Source organism: Giraffa tippelskirchi, chromosome 7 (genome assembly GCF_054371585.1).
Source record: "Giraffa tippelskirchi isolate mGirTip1 chromosome 7, T2T-mGirTip1v1.2.pri, whole genome shotgun sequence".
Taxonomy (NCBI): domain Eukaryota; kingdom Metazoa; phylum Chordata; class Mammalia; order Artiodactyla; family Giraffidae; genus Giraffa; species Giraffa tippelskirchi.
The window spans coordinates 132,917,793-132,931,572 of NC_137281.1; the positions used below are offsets into that span (position 1 = coordinate 132,917,793).

At 36.2% G+C, this 13,780-nt stretch overlaps 1 protein-coding gene across 23 annotated transcripts in view; it reads left to right on the top strand.

Annotated features, from left to right (window-relative positions):
- Positions 1 to 13,780, top strand: part of PCNX4 (pecanex 4) — an 84,318-nt gene that overhangs the window by 5,163 nt on the left and 65,375 nt on the right. For 10 of the 23 annotated variants that reach the window (XM_081509740.1, XM_081509733.1, XM_081509738.1 and 7 more), the window contains 4 exons: positions 1,944 to 2,052; positions 6,481 to 7,224; positions 12,878 to 13,057; positions 13,153 to 13,673. The exons of 1 other annotated variant lie outside the window; for it this stretch is intronic. In XM_081509740.1, coding sequence (XP_081365866.1) covers positions 6,527 to 7,224; positions 12,878 to 13,057; positions 13,153 to 13,673 — 1,399 coding nt within the window. In that variant the 5' untranslated portion in view covers positions 1,944 to 2,052; positions 6,481 to 6,526. Of the gene's footprint in view, positions 1 to 1,943; positions 2,053 to 4,438; positions 4,552 to 6,480; positions 7,225 to 12,877; positions 13,058 to 13,152; positions 13,674 to 13,780 lie in introns of all 23 variants that reach the window. 12 more of the 23 variants (XM_081509736.1, XM_081509725.1, XM_081509726.1 and 9 more) reach the window with 3 other exon arrangements.

Below are 13,780 nucleotides of genomic sequence, written 5' to 3' on the forward strand. Positions count from 1 at the left end.
CACATATGGGCTTAGTTGCGGCTTCTGGGCTCTGGAGCACAGACTGAATAGTTGAGGCATACAGGTTTAGTTGCTTCGCAACATATGGAATCTTCCCAGACCAGGGATTGAACCTGTGTCTCCTTCACTGGCAGGTGGATTCTTTACCACTGAGTCACCAGGGAAGCCCCTCCTTTCAAATTTCAAAAAAAAAATACTTTTTTGAAACGTGGATGAGCACATTCTATTCATTACTGACAAAGTTTGTGTTGGCATTTTTAAATATAGCAGGAATTTCTTCTTCTTGACAAATTTAATTTTGTTTAATAATTTTAACTTGTAAACTAACTTTCTGTTCCTTGCTTACTCTGTGTTCTTGATAACGAAAATTAAAATAATTCCAGAATTGCTTTTAACAGTAACGATTATTTGGGAGGAAAATTATCTCTCTTCTACTTGGTACAACCAAGTAAACTCCTTGGTAAACTCCTTTGAGTCAGAGAGCAGTCTTTGTACCATCACCTATCACATTGTAGATCATCAAAAACTTATTCCAAAGTTTACATTTGTGGAAAGTACTAATTTATCATTTAGCTGTTTCTCTGTGAAAGGGAGAATTGAGTATGTTTTAATAACTATTAAAATGTAATGGTTAATCCTTGCCAGCATCTTCTAACAGTGCTTCAAGAGCAAGTCAACATAGTGGGGGGAAAGGGTTGTAACATAAGTCACAGTTGGTATCCTTCATACATAAAAAGTTTTTTAAAATAAGAAAAGTGAATACTTCAGTAGAAAAGAGGCCAAGGACATGAGGCAATTACAAAAAATAAATGGCATTTATCTACACACACAACACATATACATATATGTAATGAATATTCTTAGAGATAGAGCATATTCATAAAATAATAATAGGATTCTATAAAAAGCAACATTTAGGGATGAAAAAGTGCTTTTACAAGTTAAAAATATGAGAGCAAAGATTTACGGAAACTTGATGATTCCTCAAAGTACAACAAAACTTTAGTAGAGGTACAGTGCACAAGTGCTCCCTGGATATCACCTCATACCTGTTAGGATAGCTGTTAAAAAAAAAAAAATAGCAAGTGTTGGGGAGGATGTGGAGAAATTGGAACCTTCCCACTGTTAGTGGGAATACAAAATAGCACTTTGAACAAAAGTAGTACAGTGCTACTGAAAACATTATGAAGAGTCCTCAAAAAATTAAAAATGAAACTGCCATGTGGTCCAGCAATTCTGTTTCTGGGTATTTATCCAAATGAATTGAAAGCAGGGTCTTTCAATATATTTGCACTTTCATGTTTACTGACTCATTATTCGTAATAGCCAAAAACTGTCCATCATCTGATGAATGGATAAAGAGCATGTGGTATGTACATAAAATGGAATATTAATAAGCCCTAAAGAAGAAATCCTGCCAGATGTGACAACATGGATGAACCTTGAAGACATGATAAATTAAATAAACAAGTCACAGAAGGGCAAATACTATATGATTCCACTTACATGAGGTATCTAAAATCATCAAAGTCCTAGAAACAGGGAGTAGAATGATGTGCCAGGCACTTGGGGGAGGAATAAATGGAAAGTCACTAATTAGCAAGTTTTAGTTACGAGGATGAATAATTCTAGAGACTTACTGTACAACATTGTGTTGCTAGTTAACAATGCTGCATTGTACACTTAAAAAGCGAAGAGGGTAGATCTTATGTTAGTATCTTTTTCATTAAAAAAATTCTGATCTAGTAGAAAATAAATGCGTGGATTCAGTGAATGAAACCAACAATAAAAACAGTATGCTAGATTTTTTTTTTTTAAAGTAACCTTTGCTAACCAAAATCGGGCAATTGCTAAAACTTCTATTTCTAGCAATTCTTTTTGCCAAATACAGAGAACTATAAATTCAGAATAATAAACTGCCACTTTTTGTTCTTTCTTTTAAGGGATTTTCAGGCTGATCTCTTGCATGATTACCGAAGTTAACATTTTGGTAACTAAGTACTCCCATCTGTATCATTGCCAAATTGATCTCTATTTCCTATTGGATAACAGGTAAAAAATGCTACTCAGATTCCAAATAAAGTGATCTATTTATAGCTGTTTTGTGATCTATTTATAGCTGTTTTGTTGGCCTGCTTTCAGAGTAGCATATGAAGAAAGCATACGGCTTAAATCGTTGTTGTGGCAACCATCTTTATCCCTTAACTTCTCTTCTCGCAGCTTTTACATTTTTTTCCCAAAGCCTTGATCCATTATTCATTTTAACATGTTGTAAGTAGCAAACATATAAATACATCAGTCTGTCTTTAACAATCTCTTAGAGTGTGCCAAATTTTCATTCAGGGAGTTAGTTTTAATCTGATTTTATTTTTCATACTGGTAATCCAGATTAAGATTTAGAAAATCTGTCTATATAAATGTAACTGTCGTTTCATACAAAGAAGATATTTTTAAAGTATTCCAGGATCTGTAATAAAGTAAAAGCCAAACAGTACTAATTTATCATAATTTTTGCCTAAATGAATTTACAGCATTTTTCATGTAATCCTCTTTTATCCTTACGGTATGAGAAAAAAACAACCTGATATACTTGCTGCCTATGAAATTTCTATTTATTTATTTTGCTTGTGTACCTTCATTCATGACATTCTTCTTTAAATGGTATATATTTTTTAACTCCACCTGGCTAAATATTTAAGGTTCCAACTGAAACCCAGGCCAATATTTCTGAAAGCAATTTCCATAAAACACTGCACACGTGATCCGTTATTAGATATCGAGGAGAAAATAGGTTCCAAGGTCAGATAAGTTTGGAAAACTTAAATGATATATTTTAAGCAGATTTGAAATGGTGTTTTGTTTTATTTTGTTTTTAACTTGAAGATGTCTCAGAATCTCTGGTCTGCTGATATCCGTGACTCTTCAAGTTGACAGTCTGGTATATAGTTTCTCAAACTTCTTTAACCATAGACATCTGTTTAAGAAATATTCTGTAGGGCAAACAATCCTGTATCTTTCAGCCTTTCTTTTTATATCCCTTTAAATTAAATCACCATCCCAGTGTCCTCCCCCATGCTTCTAAGGCTTCTTGAGGGAACTTGTACTCTTCATACTTGTTGGTCTGTCCTCACTTCAACATCACTACTGCCTTATTTTGTCCCTTGTGCCTGCTGTTCTTCCTCTGTTTTTCCTCTCCCAGTAAGAACTAACTCCTCTTTCCTGATAATGAAAGAGATTAAAGTATATCATTAGACATGTAGCGAGTTAAAATTGGACTTCTGACATGTTAAAATTCTCTGCCCATTCCCTTCTCCGTGGAAGAAACCCAGCTGTATTTCTCCTTCAGGCTCATCCTGCTCCAGTATTACTGGGATACTATACTGCTCTAGGCAAAATCTTCTCTGAGCTGGTAGTACTGTCATTAGATGCCATTATTTAGTCCATAAGAGAAGTAAATGAAGATAATTTCCAAACATTTAAAAACTGAAAATAAAGAGTTTATGGGTTTACTATTTTGAATGGGGAAGGATATGCTGGAAGAAGTTTTCAGAAACAATAAACAACATCCAATTTCCCTTTCAGACAGCAATATTTAATTTTCTTTAACTTTAATCATCTTAGTTAAGCTATGCCATTAATGTATTACATGCCTTTCTGTGCCAGGGTATTTTACTAAATATTATAGAGAATCAGAAGTATCTCAAGATTTGGCCCTTACCCACAAATAATTTATTAATAGAGAAAAAAAATTTTGAAAAGATAACATGTGACGAGGTGAGTAATACAAGAAATGCCCCCAGTTGATACATGTTACAAGATGAGTATATTGTAAATAAGCAATGTTTTGAGTATACAGATAGGAGAGAGGCACAGTTTGGTCTAAGTGCTCTGCAAAATTTCAGAAAGGATTAGACTGAATCTTAAAAGTTGACTAAGATTACTGTGAAAGGAAGGGGAAGATAACCTGCGCAAAGGAGAGGGTATGAGCATGGCCACTTAGAGGCCACAGGATGTGTTTGCAGGGCATGAGTTGAGAGTCCTACAGGATATTTGCTAATTTGAAGAGGTGTCAAAATGTTATATGTGAAATACAAACAAAGCCTAGTATTTGTACACTTACACACGTGGAATAACCATGTATACCTGAAAGTGTGCATGCTTTTTTTTTTCTAATACAAATAGGATCATCAGTGTGTATATTTTACTTTGCAATATATTGTAGGCATCTTTCCAAGTTTCCAAATCAACAATAGATCTTCTTTAGACTATTCCACTCTTTGAAATATAATCACAGAATATTCAATCAAATGGGCGAGAACATTTAAACTAAATTTACAGAAGACTCAAAAGTACTAAAAGGTAATTGAATATGGGCAGTAACATGCAGCTAGATAATCTAGTTTATAAGGTATTTTCAATTTCTGGCTTCCTTTCCTAGCAAGTCATCTCACATTGTTCCTGACTTGCCTTAGTGGAGAAGGAGGGGTCGGCTTTTAAATGCCCAAGCCAGTCATCCAAGCTCGTTTTCCTATCTGAGAGCATCATCCATAGGTAATTGAAATTAGAATCTTTACCCACCTACCCATGTTTCTACTGAACAAGCATATCAGAACACAGTACACTGACATCAGTATACAGGAGATACGCTCATTCAGAGGGAAAGGAGGCAATCTTCATTTTCTGAGGTTAAACTATCAACCAATAAGGTTCCATCTGGCCCTCTGGTTCTGTTATTTTGTGAGTACTTGCAGGGCTGTGAAGTGAGTAAAAGCTATGACTTTCTGTGCAGAACTAAGGCCAGTAGCTGGAAGACAAAAGACGATAAGTGTTTACAGGATAAAGAACTTCCCAACTTCCCAAGATGTGCTGTAAGGTAGTAATTCTTAATGGTGACCCAAAAGCTCTCTCCAGGGCTGATACTGGCTGGGTAGGAGTAACTTTCAGAAAGACTCTCTTAAACTGATGGGAAGAAAAGTTACTTTAAGATGGCTTTAAGTTTTTTGTGTGTGGTAAAATACATAGAACATAAAATTTATGATCTTTACCATTTCTAAGTGTACAGTTCAGTGGTACTCAGTATATTCATGTCATTGTGCCATGAATTGAGTCATGAAGTGGTTTGCATGTGGTTCAGTTCAGTTCAGTCGCTCAATCGTGTCTGACTCTTTGCGACCCCATGAACCGCAGCACACCAGGCCTCCCTGTCCATCACCAACTCCCGGAGTCTACCCAAGCCCATGCCCATTGAGTCGATGATGCCATCCAACCATCACATCCTCTGTCATCCCCTTTTCCTCCTGCCATCAATCTTTCCCAGCATCAGGGTCTTTTCAAATGAGTCAGCTCTTCGCATCAGGTGGCCAAAGTATTGGAGTTTCAGTTTCAACATCAGTCCTTCCAATGAACACCCAGGACTGATCTCCTTTAGGATGAACTGGTTGGATCTCCTTGCAGTCCAAGGGACTCTCAAGAGTCTTCTCCAACACCACAGTTCAAAAGCATCAATTCTTCAGCCCTCAGCTTTCATTATAGTCCCACTCTCACATCCATACATGACCACTGGAAAAACCATAGCCTTGACTAGACAAACCTTTGCATGTGGTAACCTAGTTAATAATAAGCATGTAATCTGATTCTTAGAGTCTTTGGTTTCCAGTTTGTTGTTCTTCTTACTACATGTTGAGTTGCCAATGGCTTTTTATTGAAATGCTACTATTTTAGCAGAATTTGACTTTTTAAATTAGCAGAAAACCTAAATTTACTATAATTGTTAAGAGATGTGACTACTAACACTTAGTATGTCTATTTTCCACCTCTATTTCCATTTCCGTTCAAGGGAATTACAGAGAATATCCTTATTTTATAGAGCAGAGGTTGGCAAACTGTGGCCCACAGGCTCATCTGGCCCACAGCCTGTTTGGGTAAAGATGGTAAAGTTATATTGAAACATGACTACTAACATCCACTTATGTATATATTATCTATGGTTCCTTTTCCTCAACAACAGCCAGGTTGAGTCACTGAAACAGAGACCATATGGTCCACAAAGCCTAAAATATTTGCTATTTGACCCTTTATAGGAAAATTTTGCTCACCCTTGTAGTAGAAAAGTTTAAAAGAACAAACAACAGAAACACTCAGGGAAATGATCGGTTAAACCACTAGCAGATTTGAGTTGAGAGTATTGGCTTTTTGAACTTTCCTTTGACCTTAGAATCTGACAATGTGAGTTTCTTAAGAAATTCTAAGTTTATCTAAGTTCTGTGTAAATTAATAGTGGTTTTTTTTTTCATGTTCACTTAAAAAGCACTTAGCAACTATTTGTTTTGTGCCAAGTATGTGTCAGGCAATGGAAAGGAGCTAGAGAACTGAAGATACAAATCCTGCCCTAAGGAACTAACTAATGGAAATGTGGATTTTTTTTCTCCCTCATGTTTTAAGTATGACGTTTTCAAATAGTGATTTTTTTCTTTTTCTTAGTGACTACTGTGTTACAGAAAAGAAAGTGACTTTCAGAATAATCTGAATGAGAAGGATGAGTCCAGATGTGCCTCTGCTGAACGATTACAAACAGGACTTCTTCCTGAAGCGCTTTCCACAGACTGTTCTTGGAGGCCCTCGACTCAAACTGGGCTATTGTGCCCCTCCTTACATATATGTTAATCAGATTGTCCTATTTTTGATGCCATGGGTTTTAGGTGGAATAGGAACACTTTTGTATCAATTAGGCATCCTGGAAGACTATTACACAGCAGCACTTTCAGGTGGACTAATGCTTTTTACTGCATTTGTCATCCAGTTCACAAGTTTATACTCCAGAAACAAATCGGTAACAGTGGAGAGAATGCTGACCACAGACATCTTAGCAGAGGAAGATGAGCATGAGTTTACAGGTTGTGCTGGTGCTGAGACCATCAAATTTCTAATTCCCGGCAAAAAACATACAGTCAACACAGTTTTTCATTCTGTTCTTGCTGGATTACTGTGTGGTCTTGGAACATGGTATTTGCTCCCGAATAGAATAACCCTGCTGTATGGCAGTGCAGGAGGCACTGTTTTACTCTTTGTCTTTGGATGGATGACGCTGTGTATAGGAGAATATTCATTAATTGTAAACACACCTACAGAGTCTGCAACTTTCCAAACTCAGGATGCTTATGAAATCTCTCCTCTTATGAGACCTGTTTATATTTTTTTCTTCGTTTCTGTAGATCTTGCACACAGGTAATAAACTGTCAAATACTTTATAACTTTCTTTATTTTTAAGCAATCTCCTTAGTATAAAAAAAAAAGAATCTATGAATTAAGTCACCAAACCATTGAGTGATAAGTTGTTTTGATAATCTCATAGGACTAGTCTTTGTTAAACATTCATTCTAAAGCAGTAATTAAATCTTATTGAAGACTAAAAAGAAAATCCTTTATAAGTAAAATTTCATTCCTGTGTTTTACTTTAAATAAGGAGCCATGAATCTGTAACATTGCCTGGCTACAACCTGTGAAAAGAGACAGAACTTTCCTGTGAGGGGAAAACAGAAATTTAAAATTGATACTGATAAATGTTATACATAGATTGAGTGGATTTAAGATGGATAGAATAACTTACTTAATTTTGTTGTAGTAACTATAGAAAATAATTGATTTTTTAAAATCAATTTACTGTGCAAGAAAAAGAGAAAATAGTAATTTTAAATACAATTATTTGACCTCTTTTGCTTGCCTTTTCTAAATCTGACATTTCTTTCTATAGTTTCCAGTTTTCTCTTTCACCGGTAGGAATGCAGGGGCACCACTTATGGCACCACTGAATGTTTGTGCCCCTCCATTCGTATGTTAGAGAAGGAGATGGCAACTGACTCCAGTATTCTTGTCTAGAAAATGCCATAGACAGAGAAGCCTTTTGGGCTACAGTTCATGGGGTTGCAAAGAGTCGGACACAGCTGAGTGACTGAGCACATTCATATGTTAAATCCCTAACCCCCAATGTGGTGGTATTTGGAGATGGAGTCTTTGGGAGCTGATTAGGACAATAAGGGTGGGGCCCTAGTGGGATGGGATTAGTACCCTTATAGGAAGAGACACCAGAGAGTCTGATTTCTCCCTTTAACATATGAAGGTAAAGGGAGAAGGCAGCTGCCTACAAGCCAGAACGAGTTTTCACCATACTTTGATCATGGTGGCACTCTGATCTCAGACTTTCAGATCTGTGAGAAATAAATTTCAGTTGTTTAAACCACTCAGACTATCGTATTTCTTTAGGAGCTGGCTAGGATTTTGATACCAAGAAGCTGGGGTGAAAGTGTTAGTTGCTCAGTCATGTCCGACTCTTTGTGATCTCATGGACTATAGCCTGACAGACTCCTTTGTCCGTGGAATTCTCCAGGCAAGAATACTGGAGTGAATTGTCATTTCCTTCTCCAGGGACCTTTCTGACCCAGGAATTGAACCTAGGTTTCCTACAATGTGGGCAGATTCTTTACCATCTGAGCCACCAAAGATTCTTTTAGAAGATGGGGTACTCCCATAACAAATACCTGAAAGAATAGAAGCAGCTTTGGAACTGGATAATGGGTAGAAGCTGGAAGAGTTTTGAAGTGAGTGCTAGAATATGGACGTTAAAGGCAATTCTGGTGAGCTCTTAAGACAGCAGTGAGAACAGGTTATTGGAAACTAGAGGAAAGGGAAATCCTTGTTAGAAAGTTGCAAAGAACTTATAAAGTGGTAAAGAACTTAGCTGAACCATCTTCTGAAGTTTTGTGGAAGGTAGAACTTGAGAGGAATAAATTAGGACATATAGCCGAGGAGCTTTCTAAGCCAAGTGTTGAATGAACAGCTTGATTTCTCCTGACTGCTTATAGTAAACTACAAAGGAGAGAGATGAATTGAAGTAGGAATTGCTAAGCAAAATGGAACCAGAGGTTGAAGATTTAGGAAACTGTCAGTCTATCCATATTGCAAAAAATGAGAAAGCATATTCTGAAGGGAACACCAAAGGTGTGGCCGGACTGTCACTCGTTGAATTTAATGAGTTTCTGGGATTATATGAGTAGAAACACTTCTAGTTTGAGATAAAGATGTAATGAACGAAGGCTGTTCAGCTTCTTAAATTTGACAGGACAGGGATATTAGAGTTATTTGGCTGTGAACATGTGGTTTTCTTTAAGAAGAGAGAAAAATGACCTCAAAAATGGTTGTGAGATTATCAGGTTTCAGCAAACTAGAAGGTTTCTACTGGAAGCCTTGGGTCTGGTACTGCTCTGTAGAGCTATGGTGTGTAGGACCCACACCTAGAGCTCTTTGGGTCACATGCCACTCTGGGGACCTGGAGAGCAGAGTGTGAAACCAAGGAGGATTATTCTCCAACCTTTAAATCTAATGAAACGTGCCTTGCCAGATGTTGGACTTCTTTGGGACCTAACACCCTTCTTTCTTTCCTGTTTCTCCCTTTTGGAGTGGGAATATCCATCTTTTGCCTGTCCTACCACTGGGTTTTGGAAGCACATGACTTGTATGGTTTCATAGGTTCACAGATGGAAAGGATTTTGCCTCAGGATAAGTCATACCTCAAGTCTTACCTGTATATGATTTAGATGATATTTAGATATAACTTTGGACTTTAGAGTTGATGCTGGAATGAGTTAAGAATTTTGTGGCTGTCGGGAAGGAATGAATGTATTTTTCAGATAAGAAGAACATGAATTTGGGAGACTAGGGTGGAATGTTATGGACTGAATGTATATGTCTCTTCAAAACTCGTATGTTGAAGCCCTAACCCCCCCGTATAGTGATATTTTGTGAGGATCTTTGGGAGGTAATTAGGTCATTGGGGTAGCCCTAGTCCCCAGTGGAATTGGTGCCCCTGTGGAGACACTAGAGAGTTTTCGTCTCTCTCCACCATGTGAGGATGCAGTGAGAAACTGGCTTCCTGCAAGCCAGAAAGAGAGTTCTCATTACAACTGAATCATAATGGTATTCTGATCTCAGACTGTGAGAAATAAATTTCTATTTGTTTGAGCTACCTTGCCTTAGGATACTTTGTTATGTACCAGAACTGTGAGAAATAAGTTTCTATTGTTTGAGCCATCTTTTCCTACTTTGTTATGGTAGCCTAAAAGAAAACAAGACATTTAAAAATGTGTAGCCAGTTTGTGTACTGAAACTGACTGATTCTTAGATGCCTGATGTTCCTTAGCTCTTATTCTTTTCTAATTGTGCTACATTTATGGACCAGAGGACACTATAATACCTTTGTAGGTATTCAGCTAATCAGATATGTAAAGAAAGAATTTATGGAAATTCTGTTATAATTGATTTCTTAGTACCACTAGAATTTCTAACTATAAAATATATTATGTTAAATGCTTGATTTTGAGAAGTTAACAAAATCGAGCTTAAATGTATATTTATACATTTGACCCTTTTTGAAAGATTTAAGTTTATAAGATTATTATTTTCAGAATGTAAATTATTGGGTTACTATCTCACTATAGGTGAGATAACTGCAGATAAATACTATATGAAATGTGTATTCAAATTTGGAGAGTTGTCAGATATGTCAAGTTGTATCTTAATTTCCTTTCAGAGAATATTAAAGTTTAAGAGATAATCCATACAGTGTAGTAAATTTCTCTTTCTTCATCCTTTATTCTACCTAGTATAGTTGTATATTAATAATTTTTAAATGACTATTTCTATACATTTTTATTAAAGACAAATGTTAAACCTACAATTCTTAATTCATAGACTCAGGAACTGTTTGAATGATGCATATTTATATCATCTTATTCACTATGTATTAAGAACATCTTTTTCTAGGTATGTGGATTGTGAGTGAGTGTACAGAACTTGAAATATTTCTATGGTTGTTAGAAAAACAGATTTTTTTCTTGCAGGCTTGGATTTTTTTTTTTTCTCTAGAAAATTCCTGTTACGTTATCAGAAACTTTAAGATTTAAACATTTTTCTGTATAAAAGAACCACAGTAATCATCTGTTTGATTATCCTGAATCATACACATAGGAAAGTAATCACAATGTTTGGTTACTTCAATTATGTGTTCTTATTTATTTGTGATATATTTATACTTTTCTGTACTATTGCTTGTTGTTTACTTTAAGGACAAAAACAGATTGGAGGAGCAGGAATAGAACTTGGGTAAATATTTCCTGAGTATACATTATTTTTACACAAATTATCTTTTCTTTGAATATGTTAGCAAGTGAACTGTTGTATTTAAAAAAAAAAGAACAAAAATAGCTGTACAAATCTACACGTTTTCCTTGACCTTCTACAGCATATTGTGTGTGGTTTGATTTTCTTTTTTGTTACTGGGGTGTTTTCTTCTCAGAATGAAATGAATTTTATTTTAAAAGTATTATCCTCTAATGTAGCATCACATTGTTAATTAATTGTGTTCATTAATTCTCTCTGCTTATAAAAATTTGAAGGACATACATTATGAAGCAGAGTACATTAGCTTGCATCATCCTGGTATCTGTGTGAGGAAGCACATTTATACCATTATTATAATCATAGTTGCTATGCGTTTGCTTCTGAGCTGTTAATTTACACTAAAGTGGATAATTACTGAAGTTGCCTTTCTGCTTGACTTTGATTCCTAGCAGCTCAGATATTCAAGTACAATTACTATGCTAGAAGTTTTGAGATTTAGTTTTCTCTTTTGAAAATTGTCTTTGGAACTCTGTAAGTACTACAGCATTGTTGGTTTCCAGGCAAGGTGTTTGGTTAACCTTATTCCAAAAACTTAGCAACATATAGATAATGTTTATTCTTCTGTCCTTTAAAGTTTTTATCAAATTATTTGAAGCAATTTGATGATGTTTAACTGGTAAGTGCTGTACCAAAAACCAGTTTCTCCACTTAAGATAGAAGACTTTACTCATTAATGAGATTGTGCTGTGCAAGTTTCTGTTCCCAAATCTGTACCACTGTTTATTCAAAATAGAAATAGTATATGCTGGTTAAGTTCCCAGGCTAAACCACAGAGATGTGTTCATAACCTCAGGTTGCTGACCTCTGATATTGAATGTACTGACTCGAAAGTCTAGGACCTGGGAGCAAGACAGTACAGGAGAGAGTAGGAGGAAAAGAAGAGCTTTCTCTCTTTGCTAGGTGCTAATTTATGAACCCTAGGAAGTCTTTGGCTTTTCTAGAGTTGCCTGCAATTTTAAATTAAAAAATTTTAAACTCTAAAGACTCATTAGTGGAATTGTAGCCAATGTAATTAGAGCCATGTTTAAACATTTAAGGGAGAGGTATTTTTGCCATGGGCTTAGTTTAGTTTTACAAATCCCTAAACTCAGTTTTCGGAGAAGGCAATGGCACCCCACTCCAGTACTCTTGCCTGGAAAATCCCATGGACGGAGGAGCCTGGTAGGCTGTAGTCCATGGGGTCGCTAAGAGTCAGACATGACTGAGCGACTTCACTTTCACTTTTCCTGTTCATGCACTGGAGAAGGAAATGGCAACCCACTCCAGTATTCTTGCCTGGAGAATCCCAGGGATGGTGGAGCCTGGTGGGCTGCCGTCTATGGGGTCGCACAGAGTCGGACATGACTGAAGCAACTTAGCAGCAGCAGCAAACTCAGTTTTATTTAGTTAATTACTTAGTCCTTCTTTTCACATTTGAATACATAATATTTTCTTGTATACAATTGACTACTGCTGGTATAGGAGAAGGACAGTGATCACAGTTTGTGTTTGTTGATCTTTTGCAGTTTGGGACTAGGACCTTTTTGTAAATGTATTTCTTGTTTCAGGGTGGAGGTGGGGTGTAGAGGAAAATGTGTATATTTTGTTTTTCCTGAAAAGATCTTCTATTGTTCTGTATGATTTAAATACTTTCTTTTTATTGTAGGTTTATGGTAAATATACCAGCTATAGAACAGATGAATCAGATTTTACACATCTTGTTTATATTTTTACCCTTTTTTTGGGCACTCGGGACCCTACCCCCACCTGATGCACTTTTCTTATGGGCAATGGAGCAGGTTTTAGAGTTCGGCCTTGGAGGCTCATCTATGTCAACTCACTTACGGTAATTATTTTCAGTATTAAAGTGATAGTGTAATTTATTCTCAAGGAACATTTTTTTTTCTTTTCAAGCAGATCTTTTTTTTTCCCCCTCTGCAGGTTGTTAATAATGTTCATCATTTCTGCTGGAACAGCTGTAGCATCTTATTTCATTCCCAGCACTGTTGGTGTGGTTCTTTTCATGACTGGACTTGGGTTCTTACTGAGTCTTAACCTAAGTGAGATGGTTCTTGTCTTCAAACACAGTGTGACCAGACGCAGAGTTGGAACCAAATCTAACGCTTTATCCAATGGTTCAGAAATCCGGTTTACTTGGAGGGAATACGTTTTCTACAGCATTGTATTAGTCTTGGCCCTCTTAGAAACTGGTTTGTTGCATCACTTTGCTGGATACAAATTCTCACAGATTGCCAGAAACAGTCCTCAGGCTGTTGTTGGCTATACTTTGATGATATTATTTATAATACTGTGGATACTTAAAGAAATTCAAAGTGTCTATATCTTTGGAATTTTCCGGAACCCTTTCTATCCAAAGGATGTGCAAACTGTGACTTTATTCCTAGAGAAGCAGACAAAGCTTATGAAGATTGGTGTTGTCAGACGGATTTTAATAAATCTAGGTAGGCAGATAAAACATAATAAACTTATATTATGTCTAGGAGGTATACAAAAATATTACAGAATTCCTGTATTTGTATAATGTTATATTGCATATAGATATTCTTTT